The following is a 19,338-nucleotide window of genomic DNA, read 5'->3' as shown; positions in this document are numbered from 1 at the left end:
AGGCGTTTGGAGCTGCAAGGCAAGTGCTGCCCACTGTCCTTGCTCCGGCAAGGGAGCATCAGAGCTGGCACTGGGCTGGGCAGCCCTGGGAAGTGCAGCTGAAAACCAACACAGGAGCAAGAGCACATGCACAGGCAGAAAAGCTTCCCCAGGAGGCTCCGGTGATCGCAGCAGTGTCTTCCCCTCAGCAAGCAGCTACCATTTCCCCAGGAGGGTCAACCTCCCCATGCTGCTGGGGAAGCCAAGGGCCAGTGTCTAGAGAAGGCTGCTCTGAGCTGGTGTGTTTTAGAGAGCTGGAAAAGCAGCAGCAAGCAGTGAGGCAGCAAGTGAGAGGATGGGATCAGTGTGTAGACAGAGGGAATGGGCAGCAAGTAGTGGTGGTGGTGCAGCCCTCGCCTGTCCAAGGAGCATCTCTGTTCCACCTGAGGCTGTCGAGAGCAGCACACAGAGGGTTTGGCAGCTCCGAGACATGGCAGCTGGCACAGCAGATTTAGCAGTGCTGATAGAAGGCACGAGAGAGGAGGGGTGGGAAAAACCAGCCTGCTAAAAGAAAAAAAAAAAAAAACCTTAACCACAAAGTATTACTGAAAAAAGGACAAAATCCCTTCCCCCAGCTCTGTGGCATGTGCTTGCAGGAGGCCCCTGTTGGGGACTATGCTGGTCTCTTCTGGCCTCTCCATCTATCATGGGATGACAAACAGGAAGGGAAGAAAACCAAATCTTTTGTGCTGCCGTTAGAGACAAAAGCGAAACCGTCTTGGACGCAGGTACCTATGAAAATGTCAAATGCTACCAGCAGCACTTGGTGTATTCGCCCTCTGTTTATACAGCTGTATCCCTGCCAAGGGAAGGAAGAGGACACACTTATGTTTGTCTTTGGAGAACAACACAGACTACAGAGCTGACAACCTTGGTTTGCTTTTGCTGTTACTAGACCAGACATCCCAGCAAGGGCATTAGATACCACCTGGGAACACTTGCTTTGGGCTCAGCTCTTTGCTTACCATTTTATGAGCTAGCAAAAGGCAAGAAATCTCTCCTCAGGTGTCAGACTTGGGTAGGGAAATTGTTCTCTGTGCCATAACCAGACATGCAACCCCCCCTCACAAACAGCAGTGACAACATGTGATGGATGTGCAGGGCAACAGTACTCAGTCTCCTGCTTCCAAGAAAGCAGCTTCCACAGGCCAATACTGTCAGCTTACTGGTGTGAGGCTCTGGAAAAGCCACATGTCCAAGCAGCCTGTTAGCTCCCGAGCAAGCTGCCACTCACACGTTTTCTAGCACTTGCCCTTCAATGGAGTTTTTTTGCAGGCTCAAAGTGCCCCAAGGTTGCTACAAAAACCTGGGCTTGGGATGGAGCGAGGAAGAACCCCTTCCCATTTTCCTTCCTTGCAGGAGAAGTGGCAGTGATGCCTGAGATGCTGCCTGGCACCAGCCTAGCTGGCAAGGAAAGGTGAAGCAAACCCCTGCCCACATTGCATTGCTCCCTTTCCTCCTATACAAGGGGGCCTGCATGGGGTCCTCCCTGCCGAGAGGGCCGCAGAGCTGAGGGATGGGCCACAGCTAGCATTGCTTATCCTTCAAGGCGCAGCCATTCCCCGGACTGAGGCAGAGGAGGCCACATTCCCCTCCTGATAGCCTGAGACAGAAATATTTTGGACCCCACGGAGCTCAGACTATTTTATATCCTGTGCAAGGCTCTTGCACTTGCTCTTCTGGTAACACGTAGTTTGTCAGTACCCATCCCAGCTGCCCCAGAGTGCTGGGCTGCAGAGGGATAAGGAGGGGAAGCCGCTCAGCTCATGGCAAATCCCACGTGCCTGTGGCTCACCTGTGGTCACCAGGGCAGAACCAGAGGGAAGTGGGAGCTACTGGGGTTCAGCTTAAGGCATTTCTCACCGTTCAGGTTTCTCCCGGCAGGGCAGGGATCATCCTCTGGATGGGTTTGAAGCTCAGAGGGGGTGCTCATGGGGCAGGAGGCAGTGGAAGCATTGCAGGCAGCAGCAAAGCTCTGGGCTCTTTCTGGTGCACTTTATGTGCATCACCAGTGTCTCCCAGTCATGCAGATCAGAAGCGAATACCAGAGCATCTTGCAGGGGGCAGCAGACAAGGCATAAACCTCAGTTTAAGGAGCTCTAGAGCATATATTTTCCAAAATCACCATCCTACATGGTTTTTATCATCCTGGCTTTTTTCTTCTTTCCCTGCCAGCACCAGGCACACAGAGAGGCAACCTCAATCAAAGAACCAAGCTGTTAGAGAAGCCTGGCTTGCTGCATTGCCTAGAAGTGGGGACAAGGAACACTGGCATGGATGGCAGGAGTGCCAGGCTCACTCAAGCTCTGCTCTAGCCTTTGGGTGAGTCACTTCCCAGCGTGACTCAACTCCGCTCACTGCATGGCCTCCCCAGCTGTTGGTACCACATTCTCCAGGGCAGGATGATGCCCAGGCAGGGCAGGAGGGAGGCAGGGCAGTCCCAGCCAGTGCCCCAGGTGGAGGGGCCGTCCCCACAGAGACTGGGGAGGGGATGCTTTTGTGCAGCTGAAGTTGGCAAAGTTTCAATTAAAAAAAACCCCAAACCGATTGTTGTCAGACTGGTTTGAGTGTAAGAAAATCTCTTAGCCAAACAAAATAGCATCCTATTATTGTTCTTTCATTTCAGCCTTCATGTGAGCAGATAACTGTGCCCAGGAGCTCTGTCCCTGCAGCTCCACCTCCCACCCTGGCCAAAGCTGCGAGCACATGCAAGCAACCGAGCGAGTGAGGAGGGAATCAGCCAGAGCAGCCGGGCTCACCTGCATTCTGCAGCAGCCCAACCCCTTGCACGGCAGCTCAGTCATCCCAGCAAACCCCGCCATGAGCGTCTGACACAGCTCTCATCACTGTGTGACACTCCTGCCCATCCCCTCTCCTTCTATTTAGCACAAAGGGCTCTAGAGCAATGATTATCTTTTGATGTGTGTTTTTATGGTGCCTCACACAAACGAGGCCTGGCCCAAACCAGGGATGTTAAAGCAGTAGCGCAATGGTGAAAGCGGACAGCTGTACCCTGGGAAAAGGAGGGTATGTGGTGGTGATCGCTGGCCTGGCAGCACTTTGCCCCAGCGCTGTACTCTCTTGGGGCAACACAGCTTCCCAGCCCATTTTCCAGGCAGCCAGTGCCTGCCTGGCAACTGAAGCCACCCATTAGATATAAACAGAAAAGGCTAGAGCTCTCCCCACCTGCCAGGGTCTTTCCTCTTCTCCACGGCGCAATCCCCCTTGCCCTTCTCCATCTCCTGCAGGAGGGCCATTTGGATGGGGGTGCTTCTGCTGTCACTGCCGATGCTGCCCCGGTGCTGCTGGCCCTGGCAGTCAGGCTGGGAGCTGCGCTTCATGGCCTGGAGCTGCGCCAAGGGCACGATGTCACAGCCTTGGGGCCGGTGCCACACCGTCTGCTGCGTGATAGCATTGTAGTAGTAGAAGCGGTTGTTGTTCTGGTCGAAGAGCTCCCACCACTGCTTCTGGTCCGACTGGCGCACCTTCAGGTTGGGAGGGGGCTCCCAGCCACACTCACCGGTGGTCAGGTTGACGTACATCCGCTCCTGGGAGCGGGGCTCGATGATCTCCACCCAGTCTGAGCTGCAGGGACATAAGAACTGCGTTAGTCTGGGCCAAAGGCTTGAGGCAAATGGGTTGTCTGAGAGTCCTACAGAACTGCTGCCTCTGGGCCAGGCAGCCCTGCTGCAGATCAAAGCATTGCTTGGGGCCATTCAGCAGTCTAACAAGCTCAGGGGAAGATGAGGGGAAGGGTTTGAGACTGAGACAGGGCAGAGCCAAATCAGCAGCTCCCTGGCACAGGGAAGGGGAGGTCACCCCCTAAGCCCAGCTCCAATGTCAGCTCATGCCACTCACCAGCCCGGGACAAATGGTATGGGGCAGGCGAGCATTGTCTGCTGATGCTCTGATAACTCACATCAAGGCTGGGGAGGGCCAGTGCCTGGCAAGATGTGCAGGGGAACTTGCTCTGGAGAACAGGGAGGATCTGCTCCTTTTGGGAGCTGCACCCTGTTGTTAATGACACCTCGGGAGACAAAACCCCTGGCTCCTGACAACGTGGGCAGACTGCTCATGCGAGTGCCTGCCTGCAGGGCTCACATGCTGTGGGGCTGGAGGGGACCTCTGGGCCACCCAGTCCCTGCTTGAAGCCACACTTGCTTGCCCAAAAAATAAATGTGGGGAGCGACTGGTGGATGAGACCATCTTCATTGCAAGCTCTTCCCCTCTTCCCTTGGCTGATGGGACAAAACCCTTGGTGGCCCTTTGGGCGTAAGGTGACTCAAAGGACAGGCACGGCCTGCTGCTGATCTGTAACCCCCCTGAGACCCAGAGCAGCCCCTCCATCCCCAGGGCCCCTTGCCAGCACCCACATTGGCCCAGAGAGACAGCAACATGGGCAGTGCTGTACGGTTGGTTTTCAGGCTGATCAGCGTGATGGTTTTGTGGCAACAGAGGTATTGGGCTGCGCAGTCCTCACACATGGCATGTCAGCCTTTAACACTGACCCACCTACCCCAAAAAGCTGGCCTGGGTGAGAACAGAGCAGCTCAGCAAAGCCAACACCTCCACAATGCTGTACCCAAAACCATTTTGGCCAGCCCAGGTAAACAGAACAAGGGGGTGCAAACCCCAGCAAGGTCTCCTCCCACACGGGAGAGATGCTGCCACTAAAGTGATCCCGCCCCTGGCAGCACACTTGAGTGTGCAGCTGAAAACAGAGAGAAAACCTACACATGTCCCCCAGCTCCTCCTCGCACCTCCCCCCCGGCCCCCCCCTCTCCCCCGAGTCCTGGCCCTCCACCCTCCTCCTCCACCCTGTGTCAGTTGAGGCTGCAGGAAGGATGCCCTATTTAACCCAACTTATTTTTGCTATTAATAAAAGCCATATGAAGAGGATGGATCCAGGGCCACCCTTGAAACCTGCTCCTGCCCAGTGCCTTGGGGGCTCACACTAGTCTCTGGCTGCTCCCCTGAGGGCACGGCAACAGGAGTCATTCCCAGAGGAGCATCAGGAGAAGAGATCCCATTGCATCCCTCTTGCACACCCTCTGCTGCTGGCCTGCGGTTTCTCAGAGGTGTCTGGGTTGACAGTGGCAGCCCTGCAGTGTCTGAAATGGCAGCCCAGGCTCCTGGTGCTCAGCCCTGCTGGCACAGTCATAGGAGAGAAGGTGTTTGCTGGCAGGGCAGCACAGCCCTAAGCTCTGCCCCAGCTTTCTGGGGAAGGTCAGTGTGTCCCCTCCCACTGGGCAAGTCCGGGAGGGCATTTAATTGCACATCACACCTCCCTGCTAGGAAAACCGTGGGTGTATTCAATAATGAGCAGTCTGGCATGCACCCCTAAAAAGCAGGCTGTTCCTCAGGTCTTTGAGAATACAAAATTGATAGGTACAATGTCATTTCAACCCAAAATAAACCCAACCTGCCTCTGAAAAGGTGCAATTCTCCCCACCACAACACCTACCATGCAACACTGACCTCCATGCAGCTTCATGGAAGGCCAACGTTCAGGCTACCACAGACATGCTGTTTGGAGAAGCTGATCCAGGTGAAAGACACCTTTTTTGTGGCATAGGTCTGTTTTCAGCCAGATCAGCTCACCCAGACCAGGCTATCACCACCCACAACCATTCACACTGGTCCAACAAGCAGCTGGGAGCAGAGCACACTGCCTTTCCCCACAGCATCAATTCCTGCTGAGCTTCCACCATTGCCAGAGCAGGACAGGGCACCGCCAAGAATGCACCTGTGAGGGGATCCCACTTGGAAAACCCTGTGTCCAGAAAACATCTGGTTTGTTGTTTGGTATTTTTTGGTCAAAACTACATCAGTTCCACTATTTAAGGTGCAACACAAGCCATACCAGCATCCCATGCCATGGCTCAGGGTGGGAATCACAGAGCCAGCCCAGTTATTTCCATGCAGTTGCAACGTCAAACCATAGGCACAGGAACAAGTCAGCAAGTCACTGCCATCATCAAGGGCATTGTAAACTGCAAAGGGGTGTCATCCATAAACAGGGCATGAAAAGGGGGAAACAAGGGCAGAAGCAGAGCCCAGCAGTGCTGGGAGAAGAACGAGATGAGCATGTCCATGGAGACAGCAGCAAAGTAGTGCAGGTAGGACAAGGAACTGGCAAAGACCGTCCGCAGGACAGCTCAGAGGGGACATAAGATGAGCAGTGACCTCTGAGAGCACCATAACTCTTCACAACAAGGACAGGCAGTCAATAGGAAAAGGAGCACAGGGAACTGAAAAGGAGACTTAGACTGAGGTGGCAAACTGGCAGCTTCAGGTGGGGAGAGGCTGCTGCCAGTGCTGGAAGGTGGGGGGCTTCACCCAAAGGTGGAGAGCACGGCACGCTGCCCTGGGGAGGGAAAAGGCAGAGGAGGAAGAAAGCAGGCATTGGAAGCGCTGGAAGATGAAAGCAGGCATGGCAGGACCCCCTCCTCTGAAAGCAACACAGAAACACACACACAGACAAGCTTCGGAGAGAGACAGGAGGTAGTTATGGAGTATTTGCTTGGCAAGGGAAAAAAACCCCAAACCCTGCAAGACCCAGCTGAGTGATCAAGATGCAGTTGAGTGATCAACCTTTTCAATGTTGAAGAGCACGCTGGTTTTGATCTGTTTTGCCAGCAACTGGATTAGCAAAGCTCTGAAACACCAATCGCTCTACCAGGGCTGTTGCTCCTCGGGAGAGAGAAGAGGTCAGCTATTTTCTGTTAAGTGCAAGCTATTGAAAATAACAAATTCTTCTCATGGCACTTGGCCATGACCGAGCATGTGTTACTAACTATAGTCTTCCGTTTTAACAAGCTTACATTTATCTTTGCGTGCAAAGACATGTAAGTGGATGACTTGGGTTGGTGACCTCTTTGCTCCTCTGAAAATTGAGGGGTTGAGGATGACCAAGGTGGAGTTTAACCAGGGAAAAAATCTGCACAGAACACATTGAAATACCAAAGAGTTTGGTATAAACACATTTATATGTAAAGAAAGAAAAGGAAAGGCAAGGAGCACATTCCTGGAGCAGGGCCAGCCCTGGGCTGCCACACAAGCCTTGAACATAACATCAGGAACTCTGGAAAGATGTGATAAACCCAGGATTGCAGAGACATAAGGCCTTAACCTGGACACAGAAAAAATTTATTCCAACTCCCCTTCACAGGGTTAAAGAACTTTCCTGGGAATGGTTTGAATAATCTTTTTCCCCACCCTCTCAGCTCCAAGTGCTGGGTGACGCAGCAGCTATAGAGCACATGCCCACTCCCACCAGCATGGCAGCACCGAGTCACGGTCACACCAGCGGGATTACTGCAGTGGTTTCAGTCTGTCTCATCTCTTGGGACTCAACGTCCCCAGGTGCAGAACTTCCCTGCAGGCCCAGTTTGCAAACCCAGACCGAACCCCCACCGCAGCCCGAGTGTGGGGACATGCAGCCCGCCAGCATCATGGCAGCATTGGGGGACTAATCCGGTCACCAGAGCCCACAACACGGAGGAATTTCAACAAAATCCCCACTTGATTCCAAAAACAAACCCACATTCCCAGTGTGCATCCTCCCACATTGTTGGAGAGATTTCAGGAGTTTCCTCTGTGTCCTGAGCAAATACACAAATACTTTCCACGCCTCATAGCTCATAAATAGGCCACAGTTCCAGCCACTTGCCCTGAGTGACCTAAGCCCCACCTGACCACAAAGGCACTTGCCTCGGGCACACTGAATTTTGGAGGTGTGGCAGGGCCATGGAGGGGCGGGCGGGGGACTCGGTCCCCAAGCTGTGAGGTGCCATGTGGTGGGACAGTGCACCAGGCATGCAAAAACCAGGAGGAAGCATAGGGCTTTTTGTGCACAACTGCATGTCACACAGGCAGACAGGTTTGTTTCCACCTGAAGGCTTAGCCCTTACAGGCAGCAGCTTGTTTTCTATGAAGTGTTATACAGACAGAGCAGGTTAAGAGGCCAAGCTGCTGCGCTCTGTTCTGCCAGCCTCTGGGACAGAGGTGATGGACATTTGCAAACTTTGCTCCTTCAAAAATAGCTTGGGTCCCTCCTGGCTGCCACTCCTGCTTGGCAAAGCCTGGGAATTAACAACAAAACCAATAATTTTTTAAAAAAGTGTACTTCGGCCTGAAAGAGCGTCCTGCTAGCATCACCTCATTACATCTTCTCACAAAGAATACAAATGTTAGGCTGAAGTCCAGGAAAGAATAAAATTGTTTTAACTAAAGAGAAGGGAGAAGGACTAGAAATGGAAGGGACCAGATACAGGAGAAAAGTCACTTGCAGGAAGAGCTGAGAAACCCCAAGAAGTCAAACAGCCACTACTCCACAGGAGAGCTGGTTTTCTTACCACCATCACCCAAGTGGGCAGCATCCTGGGCAGCCAAGCCTAGGACACAAGTTCTTTGCAAGGCCATCCAAAGACAAGAATAGTAGAGAGATGTTTTCTCAGCTGGAGCTGCCAGCTTGAGACCAGTGCGATGCAACCACCCAGCCCTCCGCATGAAGCCTTCTCTCCACTCATTAAGTGTGCACACTGCTCAGCACCAACTCAAGGAAGCATTCACCTGCAAAGGGTGAGGGAGCCCCAAGGAAAGCCACAGGAAACCCCTGGCTCAGGGAGCTTCACACCAGGCTGTGAGCAAACCCCTCTGCATGGCTGCAAAGAGAGCTCTTATGGCTTGCTCCCCCATTTTACTTGCATGTTCTGTAATTTTTGGACTTCTGTGCTCCAAGCCAAGATCCCACGTCCTTCCCCCACTTCCCTTCTTCGGGATGAGCTCTGCAGAGAGCTGGGGCAGTACCAAGTCCTTCTTGGTCAAACATGACTCCATACTAAGTGGGATTTCTGAAGACTAATGCCCTCAAAGGGAGCCTGCAGCATCGTCAAAGGTGGCCCCAACACAAAGAAAAGCAACTGGGAAAATAAGCTCTTCCTCCAGGAAACAGGAGTCTGAATTCAGCTTGTGTATTGTCTCATATTGAGTATCACAGAAGGATGGCTATGCTCAGAGGGCAAGGGACCCTCCTGGACAGCAGGAGGCTGAAGAACTAGAGGGGCTATAGGCCAACATGACCTTTGAGTGTTGATGCTTCCCTTTACATCATCTCCACACCTTGCAGGGACAAGGTGGTGCTACCACACTGTGCACAGGGCAGTCACCTTGCTGTGTCCTTCCACGAAGAGCTGCAGTTCTTTGCCTGTGGCTCCAAGCCAGGGCTGCTGAAGCCTCTGTGAAGCCCCAGGAGCTTGTGGGGCCCCAGGACCAGCCAGATCCCATCATCAGAGGTCATCTAAGGATGTATCAATGCTGAGACTAAGTGCCTATGAAGTGGTCCTCCTTGAGGATGAGGAATGAAGAGTTTGGCCATCAGACACACACAGAAATTGAAGTACAACTCTCAGAGACCAGTCACACTGTGACACTGGCTAGAGGTGGGGATGCATGGATGGAGCTGCAGCAAGCAGCTGGGATCATAGGGACGGGCATCTGAAATGATCTGTCCTGCATAGACAGGGAGTTCAGAGCCTCCTTCAAGCACCCCAACATCAGCATAGCTTTTTGTTTTGTTTTTTTTAAAAGAGGATCATGCTTGCCCCTTCACCTTCTGCATAATAGGCAAAGCCAGCACAGCACCCCAGCACACTGGATGGGTTATCAGACAGAGTCCCCTAAAAAACCCCCAAAAAACCAAAAAAACAACTTTGCTCAGTGCAAATGCTGAACAATAAAGTGCAACACCCATGTGGCTCCAAGTTGCTCAGATTTGCACATCAAAGCCAGGACAAGGCTGTAAAACTCATCTATATCCTGGTGCTGCAGAGGGCCTTCAAAAAGGTCTCTAGCACGAGCTCCTTGCAGAAATGCTCCATCAGCTGACTCAGTCAATTTAGGCTTTATTCACTGCCTTCTCTCAGCCAAGTACAGAAAAGCTGTAATTTAGATCTTGGGGGGAGAGTGGGGGGGGCAGCAAGTAACCAAAACAACCCTCTTCCCCTCCTATACATATATCTGAACTTCTTTTGAATACACATGCATCCTTCTAACAAAAATTATAGAGAAACTAAAATAAATACAATGTCAGCCTGTTCCTAAAACTCTCCTGCTTCTGAAAATAAGCATTATGCAAACAAACCAACCTCTGCTTCACAGGAGACAGACCAGACTGTGAAAATATAGAACAAATGGCTGCAATTGCTCAAAGCCTGAGCACATATGCTCAGCTCCAGCAAAAGCAGAACGGGGGCAGCCCTCTGAAAGCAGAGCCCAGCCCAGCAACACATTACAGAGACGAGAACAGAGCCCAGCACCATGACTTGGGTGGGTTAGAGGTAAGACCTTTTCCAGGTTCTCTCCTATCATGCAAAGCATCTCATTGCTTTGGTGTTTTTAATTAAAAAAAACAACAAAACACAAACCAACAAAAAAACCTAACCTACCAACCAGACAAAGCCCCAAGCCTTCTGCTAACTGGTATTTTCAAAGATAGAGATGTCAGATGACAAACTTAGTGGTCTTTTGGTTGCTCAGACTCTGCTGGTTCTTGCTTCTTCCCGAGCTGTTCCCAAACTTTCCCTCAGCCCTTGTGCCAGCACTGCTGGCTCCAATCTTGCCACTGCAAGTCTCCCAATTCACCCTGGCTCCAGAGTAGAACTGACAGCAATGGGGCAGCTCAGCCCATAGGAGCTGGTCAGGGCAGCACCAAAATTAACAGCAGATTCCTCCAAGATCTTGTCTCACAGTGAAAGTAAGAAAAAAGGACTTTCAGGACACAGCTAAGATTTCCTGGGGTCTCCACAAGAGGACCTGGCAGGGTAGAGGGGAATCCTCCCCAAGAGAGGACAGACACCATGCCAAGTGCTATGCCATGCACTACAAAGATAATCAACTTAAAATGAAGGCCAGAAGAGCCCCAAAGGCATAAGCTCCTACAGCCTGACACCAGCACCTGCACCTTGTGCAGGATGGATGCACAGGCATCTCAAGAGCACTGTTATCTCAGCAGGGAGAAGGGAGGGCACCACAGAAACTCCCACCACGCCAACCTTCATGCTCTCCATCATTCACTCTGTGCTGAGCACTGCCCACGAGGACTTGCGCAGCCCCACTGGCAGCACCAGGCTCATACTGATCCAGACCCTGTAATCACTCCCAGGCAAGCCTTGGAGTCACGCAGAGAGCACCCCATGGGGATGGGAAGACAGAAGGACTTGGAAGTGTTGCTTGCCCCCACATCATCCTCCATCCCTCCTCCACAGGACAGGGTTTCTGTGACAGAAGGAAGAGCAAGGGGCAGGAAACATCTGTGTTTTCATGGCTTTGGGACAGAGCATAAAGCACCTGCTAGATGGACACTAACAGAGCAGGAAGAGTTCAGGTACCAGAGATGTGGGCACAGTCACCAGGGGATTGCACAGACCAACACTAAGGAAATTGCACCTGAGGGCAGAAGGAGAAGTGAAATCCACTCCCATTAAAAGAAATCTTGACAATGCAGACCAGGCATAGCTCTGCCTGTGCCTGCACAGTTGGGGTAAGCACAGGCTCTTGCCGCAGCTCCTGTTGGAGGTGCAGAGCAGAGCTGGCTGCTGTGCCTGGGGAAAGGACCTGCTGCTCCCTTGAAGGCCAAGGGCCTCTTGCTTCTCTCTGTCCCCAAATTGTCAGTGAGGGTGAACATGTCTGACTGCATTACGGTTACAGACCAGCTGTGGCCGCTGCAGCCTGGGCAGAAGGTAAAAGATGCAAGATGTCAAAAAGCATTCAGTGTCAAAAAAGTTACAGGCACTTCCCTCTGCTCTTTGTAAGGGTCCCCAAGCTGGCCAAGGACACAGATGTTGCTGGACAGCCTCTCCTGCGTATCTGTCCCAGCCAACCCAGGGTTTTTACATGACTGGGGAAAAAAATCCCTTGTAGAGCTTGAGCCCCAGGCCACAACAGAGCAGTGAGCCAGTTTCCTTGGGCTACAGGATCTGCCCGGACAACCCATCCAGTGCTCCAGCTGCTGCCATGGCATCCCCTGGATCTCTCCTGCCACCATGGTAGGAGTTTTTTTGTCAGAACTCAGCGCAAACCCCCAATCCTTAAACAGCCTCCCGAAAGCTCTGCTTTGCCCCAGACACAGCGGCACCTCCTAAGCTCAGCAAAGGCTTCAGCAGAGTCGTTCTTCCTTTTAAGGGCTGAACATTTGAGAGAGTTTCAGAAGAAAAAAAAAAAGTACTGGCAGTTTTCATCCCCTCTCTCGCCTTCCGAAACATGCTGCATGGATCCATAGCCCCATCCAAATCCCAGCTACTGGAGGGGGTGCAGCTGCAGGGGAGGCTCAGCGCCAGCCAGACAGTCCCTACCCAGGGGGCACAGGGTACTCTGGAGGGGAGCTGAGGCCTGGCGCAGCTCAGTACTGTCCTCCCACCTGCACAGCCACAGGCTGCATCAATCCCAGGACACATGGTCAGGTCCGATGCCGTCAGACTCAGAGCAATACAGCAGCACCACACTCTGACAGTGATTGCATCCCACCTCAACACACTCATAACCAGACTTTGTCTTCAACAAACAGGATTTACATGGGAAAACCTCAATTTTAGCAATGTCCTAGAGAGTAAATACTTCACAGCTGCTTAGGTGAAGGAATTACAGGACAACCTGTGAGTTCAGCAACAACTGACCACCACGGCTGGGACATATCCTGCCCTCCCTCCATCCCATGGTGCTGCCCCACCAAGGCAACCCAAGACCAGCCCCAGGGCAGCAGCCTGACACCTTCCCATCGCCCCCAGAGGTGATGCCCCCAGTTTCAGGGAGGATTTGTACAGGCACATATGTTGTGAGCACAGCTTGATGAACATCATTGTGGCCATCCTACCTGTACATGACCCTACCGAAGGGGCAGCTGCTACTTACGTGAGGCCATCACCAGCTGCACCACCCGGATCCTTTTGGGCATGAAAATCTCTGCAGTGAGGTATCCAAGTTCACACATCTGCTTTCTCCTTATGTCTTCTTGGGACACACCAAGCTAAGACAGATGCTTCCAGCCAGAGCAGAGCCAGGCTTTACCCACCTCCAGGAGCATGTGCTGGCATGGAGTCGTACAGGATCTGCCCAAGATGGGACCCAAAGCACCTCAGAGCCTCCCAGCATGAATGTGACCCTAAAATAAGGCCTGAGTTGTTCCTGTTTTTATCAGGGGATGGACACACAGCAAGAGAAAGGGACAGACCAGAACCTGCGCATGAGTCTCCTGCCTTCCTGATGACCCCAACACCATAGGGTTATCCTCTGCTGAAACCCTGGTCAGTGACCAGAAAGCTTGACATGGCTTGTTTCTGTTTCCACAGACCCCTAAGTCCCCCACAACTCTTGCCAGCTGCTGAACAGAAATAAATCAGACCTAAGCAGGGCAACATTTCCCAGAGCTGACAAGGCTGCTCCCAGGGCCAAGAGCATCATGCTGATATGGCTGCAGGAACGAGGTGGAGAAGATGCACCTGCCAAAGGGATGAAGGGCAAAAGCCCAGAACTCTGGAGAATCAGCACACGCCAAGTCCTCTCCCTGTGCCAAAGCAAGTAATGTCACACAGATAATATCCCTGCTATTTCAAGGACACAGCAGCACCCACTGCCCTCTCTGTCAGTCTAGGAATTACTGACAAAGGTACTGATTTATCTAGCTTGCTGCCCAGCTGCTTCAGACTGAGATTTACTCTTCATGGCCTCCTATTTCACTGCTACCAATTTCAGGGATTCCTCCCAGTATTCCCATGAAGCCCCTCCAGCCAGGGAACCCGCAGCTGCTGCCTTGGCCAGCCAATGCCAAGGAGAACACCCCCAGGAACAGGAGGCTCCACAATCAGAAGCTGTTCTGGAAAAGCTGCCCCACTACATAAACCCAGCAACTGCTCCACCACCCCAGCAGCAGCCCACATCACTCACACTGCACAAAGAACACAACTCTGCAGCATTAACTCTGCAGCCAACTGATTTTCATCTTTTCTGTGCACGGACAAGATCATCCTGGGCTTAGTGAAACCATGCAAGGCATTGCATGGCCACAAACACACTGCAGTGCTACAGGGCGTACCATTTCCCCCATACAGAAGGGGAAAAGAAGAACAATTTTTGTACCATCTTCATTGAAGGGAAGAGAGCGCCCATTGCAGCCATGACAGAGCAAAGCAAACAGCCAAGTGCCAGAGGGTTGCTTACACCAGGCACAGAGATATTCCTTTGCTATGCAAGGAAACACTGAGTAACAAGGAGAAAAAATTTACAGAGGTTTCTGAATGATGTTGGTGAGTGAAGACTGGGAAGACAGGAAAAGAAAAGAAACCTACAAAACCAGAAAAGGCAAACCCATCAGCTGGTACCTCAGGACCGAGCAGCTGCCTTAGCAATATCATGCCGGCACAGGGACTGAAAGGACCTCTTGAGGCACCCACCTCAGGTCTAAAATAACCCCACCAGACCATAAAAAACCCACCACAACTTCAGCTTTTCTAAAGGAGGCACAGGAGCCAGCAGTGGTGGGGGGTAAGAGCAGACCAAGGTTGCAATTACAGGGTAGAGCACCTGCAAGGCAAGGCCGTACACAAACAGCCTGGTGTCACCGAGAGTGCCAGCTGTTGACTCCCTACAAACAGCCAGATCGCAGAGCATAAGGTTTTCAAGCACCAGTCTGCAAAGCCACATATCTGAAGCAGCGACATTCCTAAATGCATGGCATTAGCAAAATAATAGCCCTCTGTCTCTCCTCGTTTAAAGGGCTGCCAGTCATTTATTAGCGGAAACACAGAGTCCCTTGAAAACTCATGTGCAGCACAGATGTGATTTGCAAGGGACTGGGTTATTTCTCAGCTGGTGGAGCCCACAAGACACTGGTGGCTAAAAGTACAAAACAAAGATAACAGTGTTTCATCACAACTTTTCTAGGCTGTTTCATTCTTCTGCCAATCTCTCTGGCTGCAGCTGTCTCCGCCAACTCTGTTGAAAAAACTAAGCAGGAACAAATGCAGAGAACCTCTTGAAAGTATTAGCTGTCCAAGCTTGTTAACTGTGACTCAAGTTAACCACTACAATGCCGGGATGGCAGCAGAATTTGGCAGCGAGTCAGAGGCAACAGGAAACACAGAGTCCGCAAATGAGTAACTCTCCCCTGCGCCCTGAGCTGCCATCAGGAAACTCATCCCAACAGGACTCCATGCTGAGGAGCTGCTTAGGAGTTGTCATTTTTCCCAGCCCAAAGCACACTAATTTCCTCTGGCAAGGGAAGAGAGGCAGTAAATAAATTGCTGAAAACCTCAGCCAGAGAGTTCATAAACCCTTCATAAAACAATAAGCAAAACCCCCTCATTTCCATGAGAAATTAATTTCTTATATTTGTTTTGCCTGCAGGAATCGCCGAATGAAAATCACGTCGGACATGACACAGTAAGGATGCTGCGGAGCCAATGAACTGGACCGCACAGCATCAGTCCCCTCCTGCAGCTTCCCCCTCCCACACACTTGCCTCATGGAGCAGCGCACAGTTCCCTGCTCCATGCATACCTCAAGCTCTGAAAAGCTCACCTATCGATGAGTGAATTAGCAGTTTGGGATGAAAAAACACAGCCTGTGTTTGATTTTTTCCATTGCTTTTAATTCTGATGTAATAAGCCATGAAAAAAGCTTCCTCTGAAAGGAAAGGTGTGTCAAGTGTTGCCCTGAACTGACATTCTTTTCCCGATGGTCTCCAAAACGTTACAGTGTGGGTAAGAGTCACATCCTGTGAGCTGTATTTCAACCTCTGCTTTGTGTACTATACACGCACATCTGTAAGATTAGCAGTGACTATAGTAACATCTTTGAACACCAAATAAACAAAAATACTAGTTATGTATAGTTCTGGTGCTTTGTCATTAACAAGATCTGGCTTTAATTAATGAGAAACAAAGACTGAGTCTCTCAATCTTGCCTTAAAACACAGTCGTGGCCTTTTTAAAACTGAACATCTCTGCAATCCTGTATGTCGGAACAAAGCGTGATAAGTTAAAGCCCCAAATCTGCCTTTCCTCTCACCATGTCATAGAAACAAAGGTGGGATTAACCTTCCCAAGAGTCAGCAAGAAGGTAGTTACTGGTAAATAACTGTCAGTCACCAAAGGCTCTCAAAAAAGGTCTCAGTTTCTTGGAGATGTCCAGGAGAAAAACCAGCTGGGCTGCATGAGCTGGTACCACCCCAGCCAGGCTTACTTGGCTGAATTCCTGCATTGCATGTGCTGCCTCCCCAGGGAGGGTACACACTGCCATCCCCCAGATGGATGGGGCAGCGTGCGCCACGATCCACATGCACAGTGATGGGCTCTGAGCAAATGAAGTAAGAAATCCTGAGCACTGAAATTCAGGAATGAGGTTGGGGGTAACAAGTGTTTCTGCAGAAGTATCGGCCGGTGTTTGGCAGCACTGCAGGAAGGGAAGAGGAGGTTGTGAATGGCAAAGAGGGGAGCAGACAACAGAACGAAAAAGTCACACCACCACTGTGGTCTGGTATCACGTTAACTATTAAGTGAGCATCAGGTCATCCCATCTCAGAGGAGTCCTTGCTTCTAACTGCTGGAAGTAGAATAAGTGCCTCTGTTTTTTTTTCTCTCTCTCTTTTTTTTTTTTAAAATCAGTGGCAAATACTATGTACTGGAGGCAGATGAGGACCATCTAGGTGGACATCAAATATAAAGGGAAGTTGAGTATGGTCCAGATCTTTGCCCCAATCCACTGGCTATGCTGTAAAAGGAGGATGGAGAGCGCACTGCCAGCTTTGATGTCTTTCTGAATTTGCCCCTTTTCTGCTGCCTTCCTTGCCACTGCTGAAAGTGAAAAGCTCAGTTTTGGACTGAACACAAGCTAATAAATGCTTGAGGTTTTGGTGAGAGAAAACAAAAGGGACTTGTTTTGGGCACCAAATCAAAAAGTAAATTGTTCTCACACTCTGTTCACTGTTACCATGTATAGCAATTACTGCTATGGCAACAGATATTTTCAAGATCCAGCCAAGATCTTCCAGGGCTGCAGCATAACTTCTGATACTTGCTCATTGTGGTGCTGTTAATAACTGTGTTTTCCCCCCGTCATAGCCAGGAAGTTTCTTCTTCCTCATGTACCAAGTGCAAGGGATAAGCTCATTTTAAATCAATTGTGGGGAGAAGTGACACTGGGGATTTCCTGGAATTTTTTTTGTTTTGTTCTGGAGATCCTGTCTAGCACTGCCAGCTCTGCAGCCACCTTCTGAGCTGAGCTGTCTCTCTTGTGCTATTTATAACAAAGCCCAGTCTGAATTTTTTTTTTTCTCCTCCCCTTAAACCAGGACAAACAGATGACACATATTTACTCTTCCAGCTATGCACAGAAGCTTAAGTGTTTATTTCAGGCTGACTTGGTCAAGGGGGGAACTTGCTGCCAATTAAACATGATCTGGGCCAGGCTCTGGTCTGCAAAGTTTCTTTACTTATCTCTTGGTCATTTAAGCAAGATAACCACTGTGTATTCAAATTTTCTGTTCAACTATTCTTGTCAGTAGTTGAATTTAGCCACATTTAAAACCCCCAAGTGCACATCCACCTTTTCCCAGCTGCATTAGCACGCCCATATGAATCTCCTTTGAGTTGGAAGCGTGTCAGAAATACCATCAGCAGGTCTTTTGGCACCTGCTGAGGAGCTGTGGAAAAGGTGGGACTTGGGCTTGTGCTTGGGTGGTTCCTCTCAAGCCTGAGCATCTGTGATGCACTGCAGTGGATGAGGACAGGGGTCATGATCTGTCCCCAGCTCTGGTTCTGGTTGTACACAAGTCACAATCGTGCAGTCGTCCAGTTTCATCTCTCTAGAGGAACAAGTTGTTTTGCCAGGCCACTCTCCTGTCCCCCAGGGAGTTGGTTTTTCTTCTGCAGAATTGTAGCAATTAACTGTAAAAGCCTCCCTGCCTCCTTTCCTCACCACCTGGAGAGTTAAAAGGAAGAGTCTCTATGAGCACTCTGGTTTTCCTTATTTTCTGGCACTTAAGTCTTGCAGCTTCTTCCTATGTCACTGTCTTTGAGATCATCCTTTCCCAGATCTCCCCGACCTGCTGGACTGACAGCTGACGATCAACTGAGAGAAAAAGATTTAGTGAAAACACAGAATCTTTTATCCTACCAACCTCCTTGGGGATGCTGAAGAAACGAGCATATGACCTGCAAAAGGTTAGTCCACGGCAAGAAACAATTCAATTGTGTCCACAGGGAGTGACTGCATCCTTCTTTTATTGCTGCTCTACCTGTTTCTCAGGATGGAGGGTCTGTTGAATGTAGTACCACTGGAGGCACTGCCAAGTGCTCCTGCACCGCATGTGCTGCCTCCCCAGCCACACACTTGTATTATGGATGCTAAAGGCACATCCCTGGCTGTTCTTCCTAGCATCTGTTTCAGACTGACTGCCCATAAGTTTACCCAAATGCTTTTTGAACCTGCTGATACCTTTTGCATCCACAACCCCCCAGGACAATGAATTCAGAAGTTCATCACACATTGCATAAAATAAAAGTACTTCCTTCCACCTACTTTAAACCAATCTCCTATAGGTTTCATCAAGTGCCCCTGGTTCTAGCGCCACAAGACCTGGTAGAGAAAATTGAACTTAATCAGTACCTTCATGATTTTGTATACCTTGATCATATGCTGTGCCAAACTTCTACTCCAAACCAAGGAGCTGCAAATTTTCTTCTCTCTCCTAAGGCAGCTGCTCTGTCCCTCAGTGATTTTAATTGTCTTCTCTGCAGCCTCTCCAACACCACTGTCAAGATGCAGAAGCCAGAACTACATGCAGCCCCCAAGATATGCACCAGCATGTTATAGAAGGTCAAAACGATGCCCTCTGCTTTGTTACTACCTCCCTTGCTGATGGTGACCACAATTTATTGGCTTTTTTGGCTAACGTTGCACACTAAGCTGATGATTCAGAGAACTGCCGATGATGACTCTGAGCTCCTTCCTGAGCTGTAACCACCAGTTCCAGGTTCAGCATTGTACAGGCCCAGTATAGATAATCTTCCCCTACAGGTACTCCACGTTTTCCTACACTGAAGTTCATCTGCCACTTATTTGCCCACTTGTTCAGTTCTGCGAGGTCCTTCCGGATTTCCTCACCTTCAGTGAGGTATTCAACCACCCAAAGGAATTGAGGATCCTCTGTAAACCTGGGAACTTCACTGCACCTCTCCATGCCTGACGTCACCCATAGGATGAAAACCAGTCCCAGGACCAGTCTCTGGGGTCTTACTGCTGATG

At 50.7% G+C, this 19,338-nt stretch overlaps 1 protein-coding gene across 2 annotated transcripts in view; it reads right to left on the bottom strand.

Annotated features, from left to right (window-relative positions):
• The window catches only part of LOC142044787 (rho GTPase-activating protein 39-like), a 58,009-nt gene that overhangs the window by 25,809 nt on the left and 12,862 nt on the right, over window positions 1–19,338 (bottom strand). For both annotated transcript variants that reach the window (XM_075057633.1, XM_075057642.1), the window contains exon 2: window positions 3,226–3,624. In XM_075057633.1, the coding sequence (XP_074913734.1) occupies window positions 3,226–3,624 (399 nt within the window). The remainder of the gene's footprint in view (window positions 1–3,225; window positions 3,625–19,338) is intronic.

This window comes from Buteo buteo, chromosome 2, assembly GCF_964188355.1.
Source record: "Buteo buteo chromosome 2, bButBut1.hap1.1, whole genome shotgun sequence".
Lineage (NCBI taxonomy): Eukaryota > Metazoa > Chordata > Aves > Accipitriformes > Accipitridae > Buteo > Buteo buteo.
The sequence above is the reverse complement of the archived record's forward strand: the minus strand, read 5'-3'. Positions and strand labels throughout refer to the sequence as shown.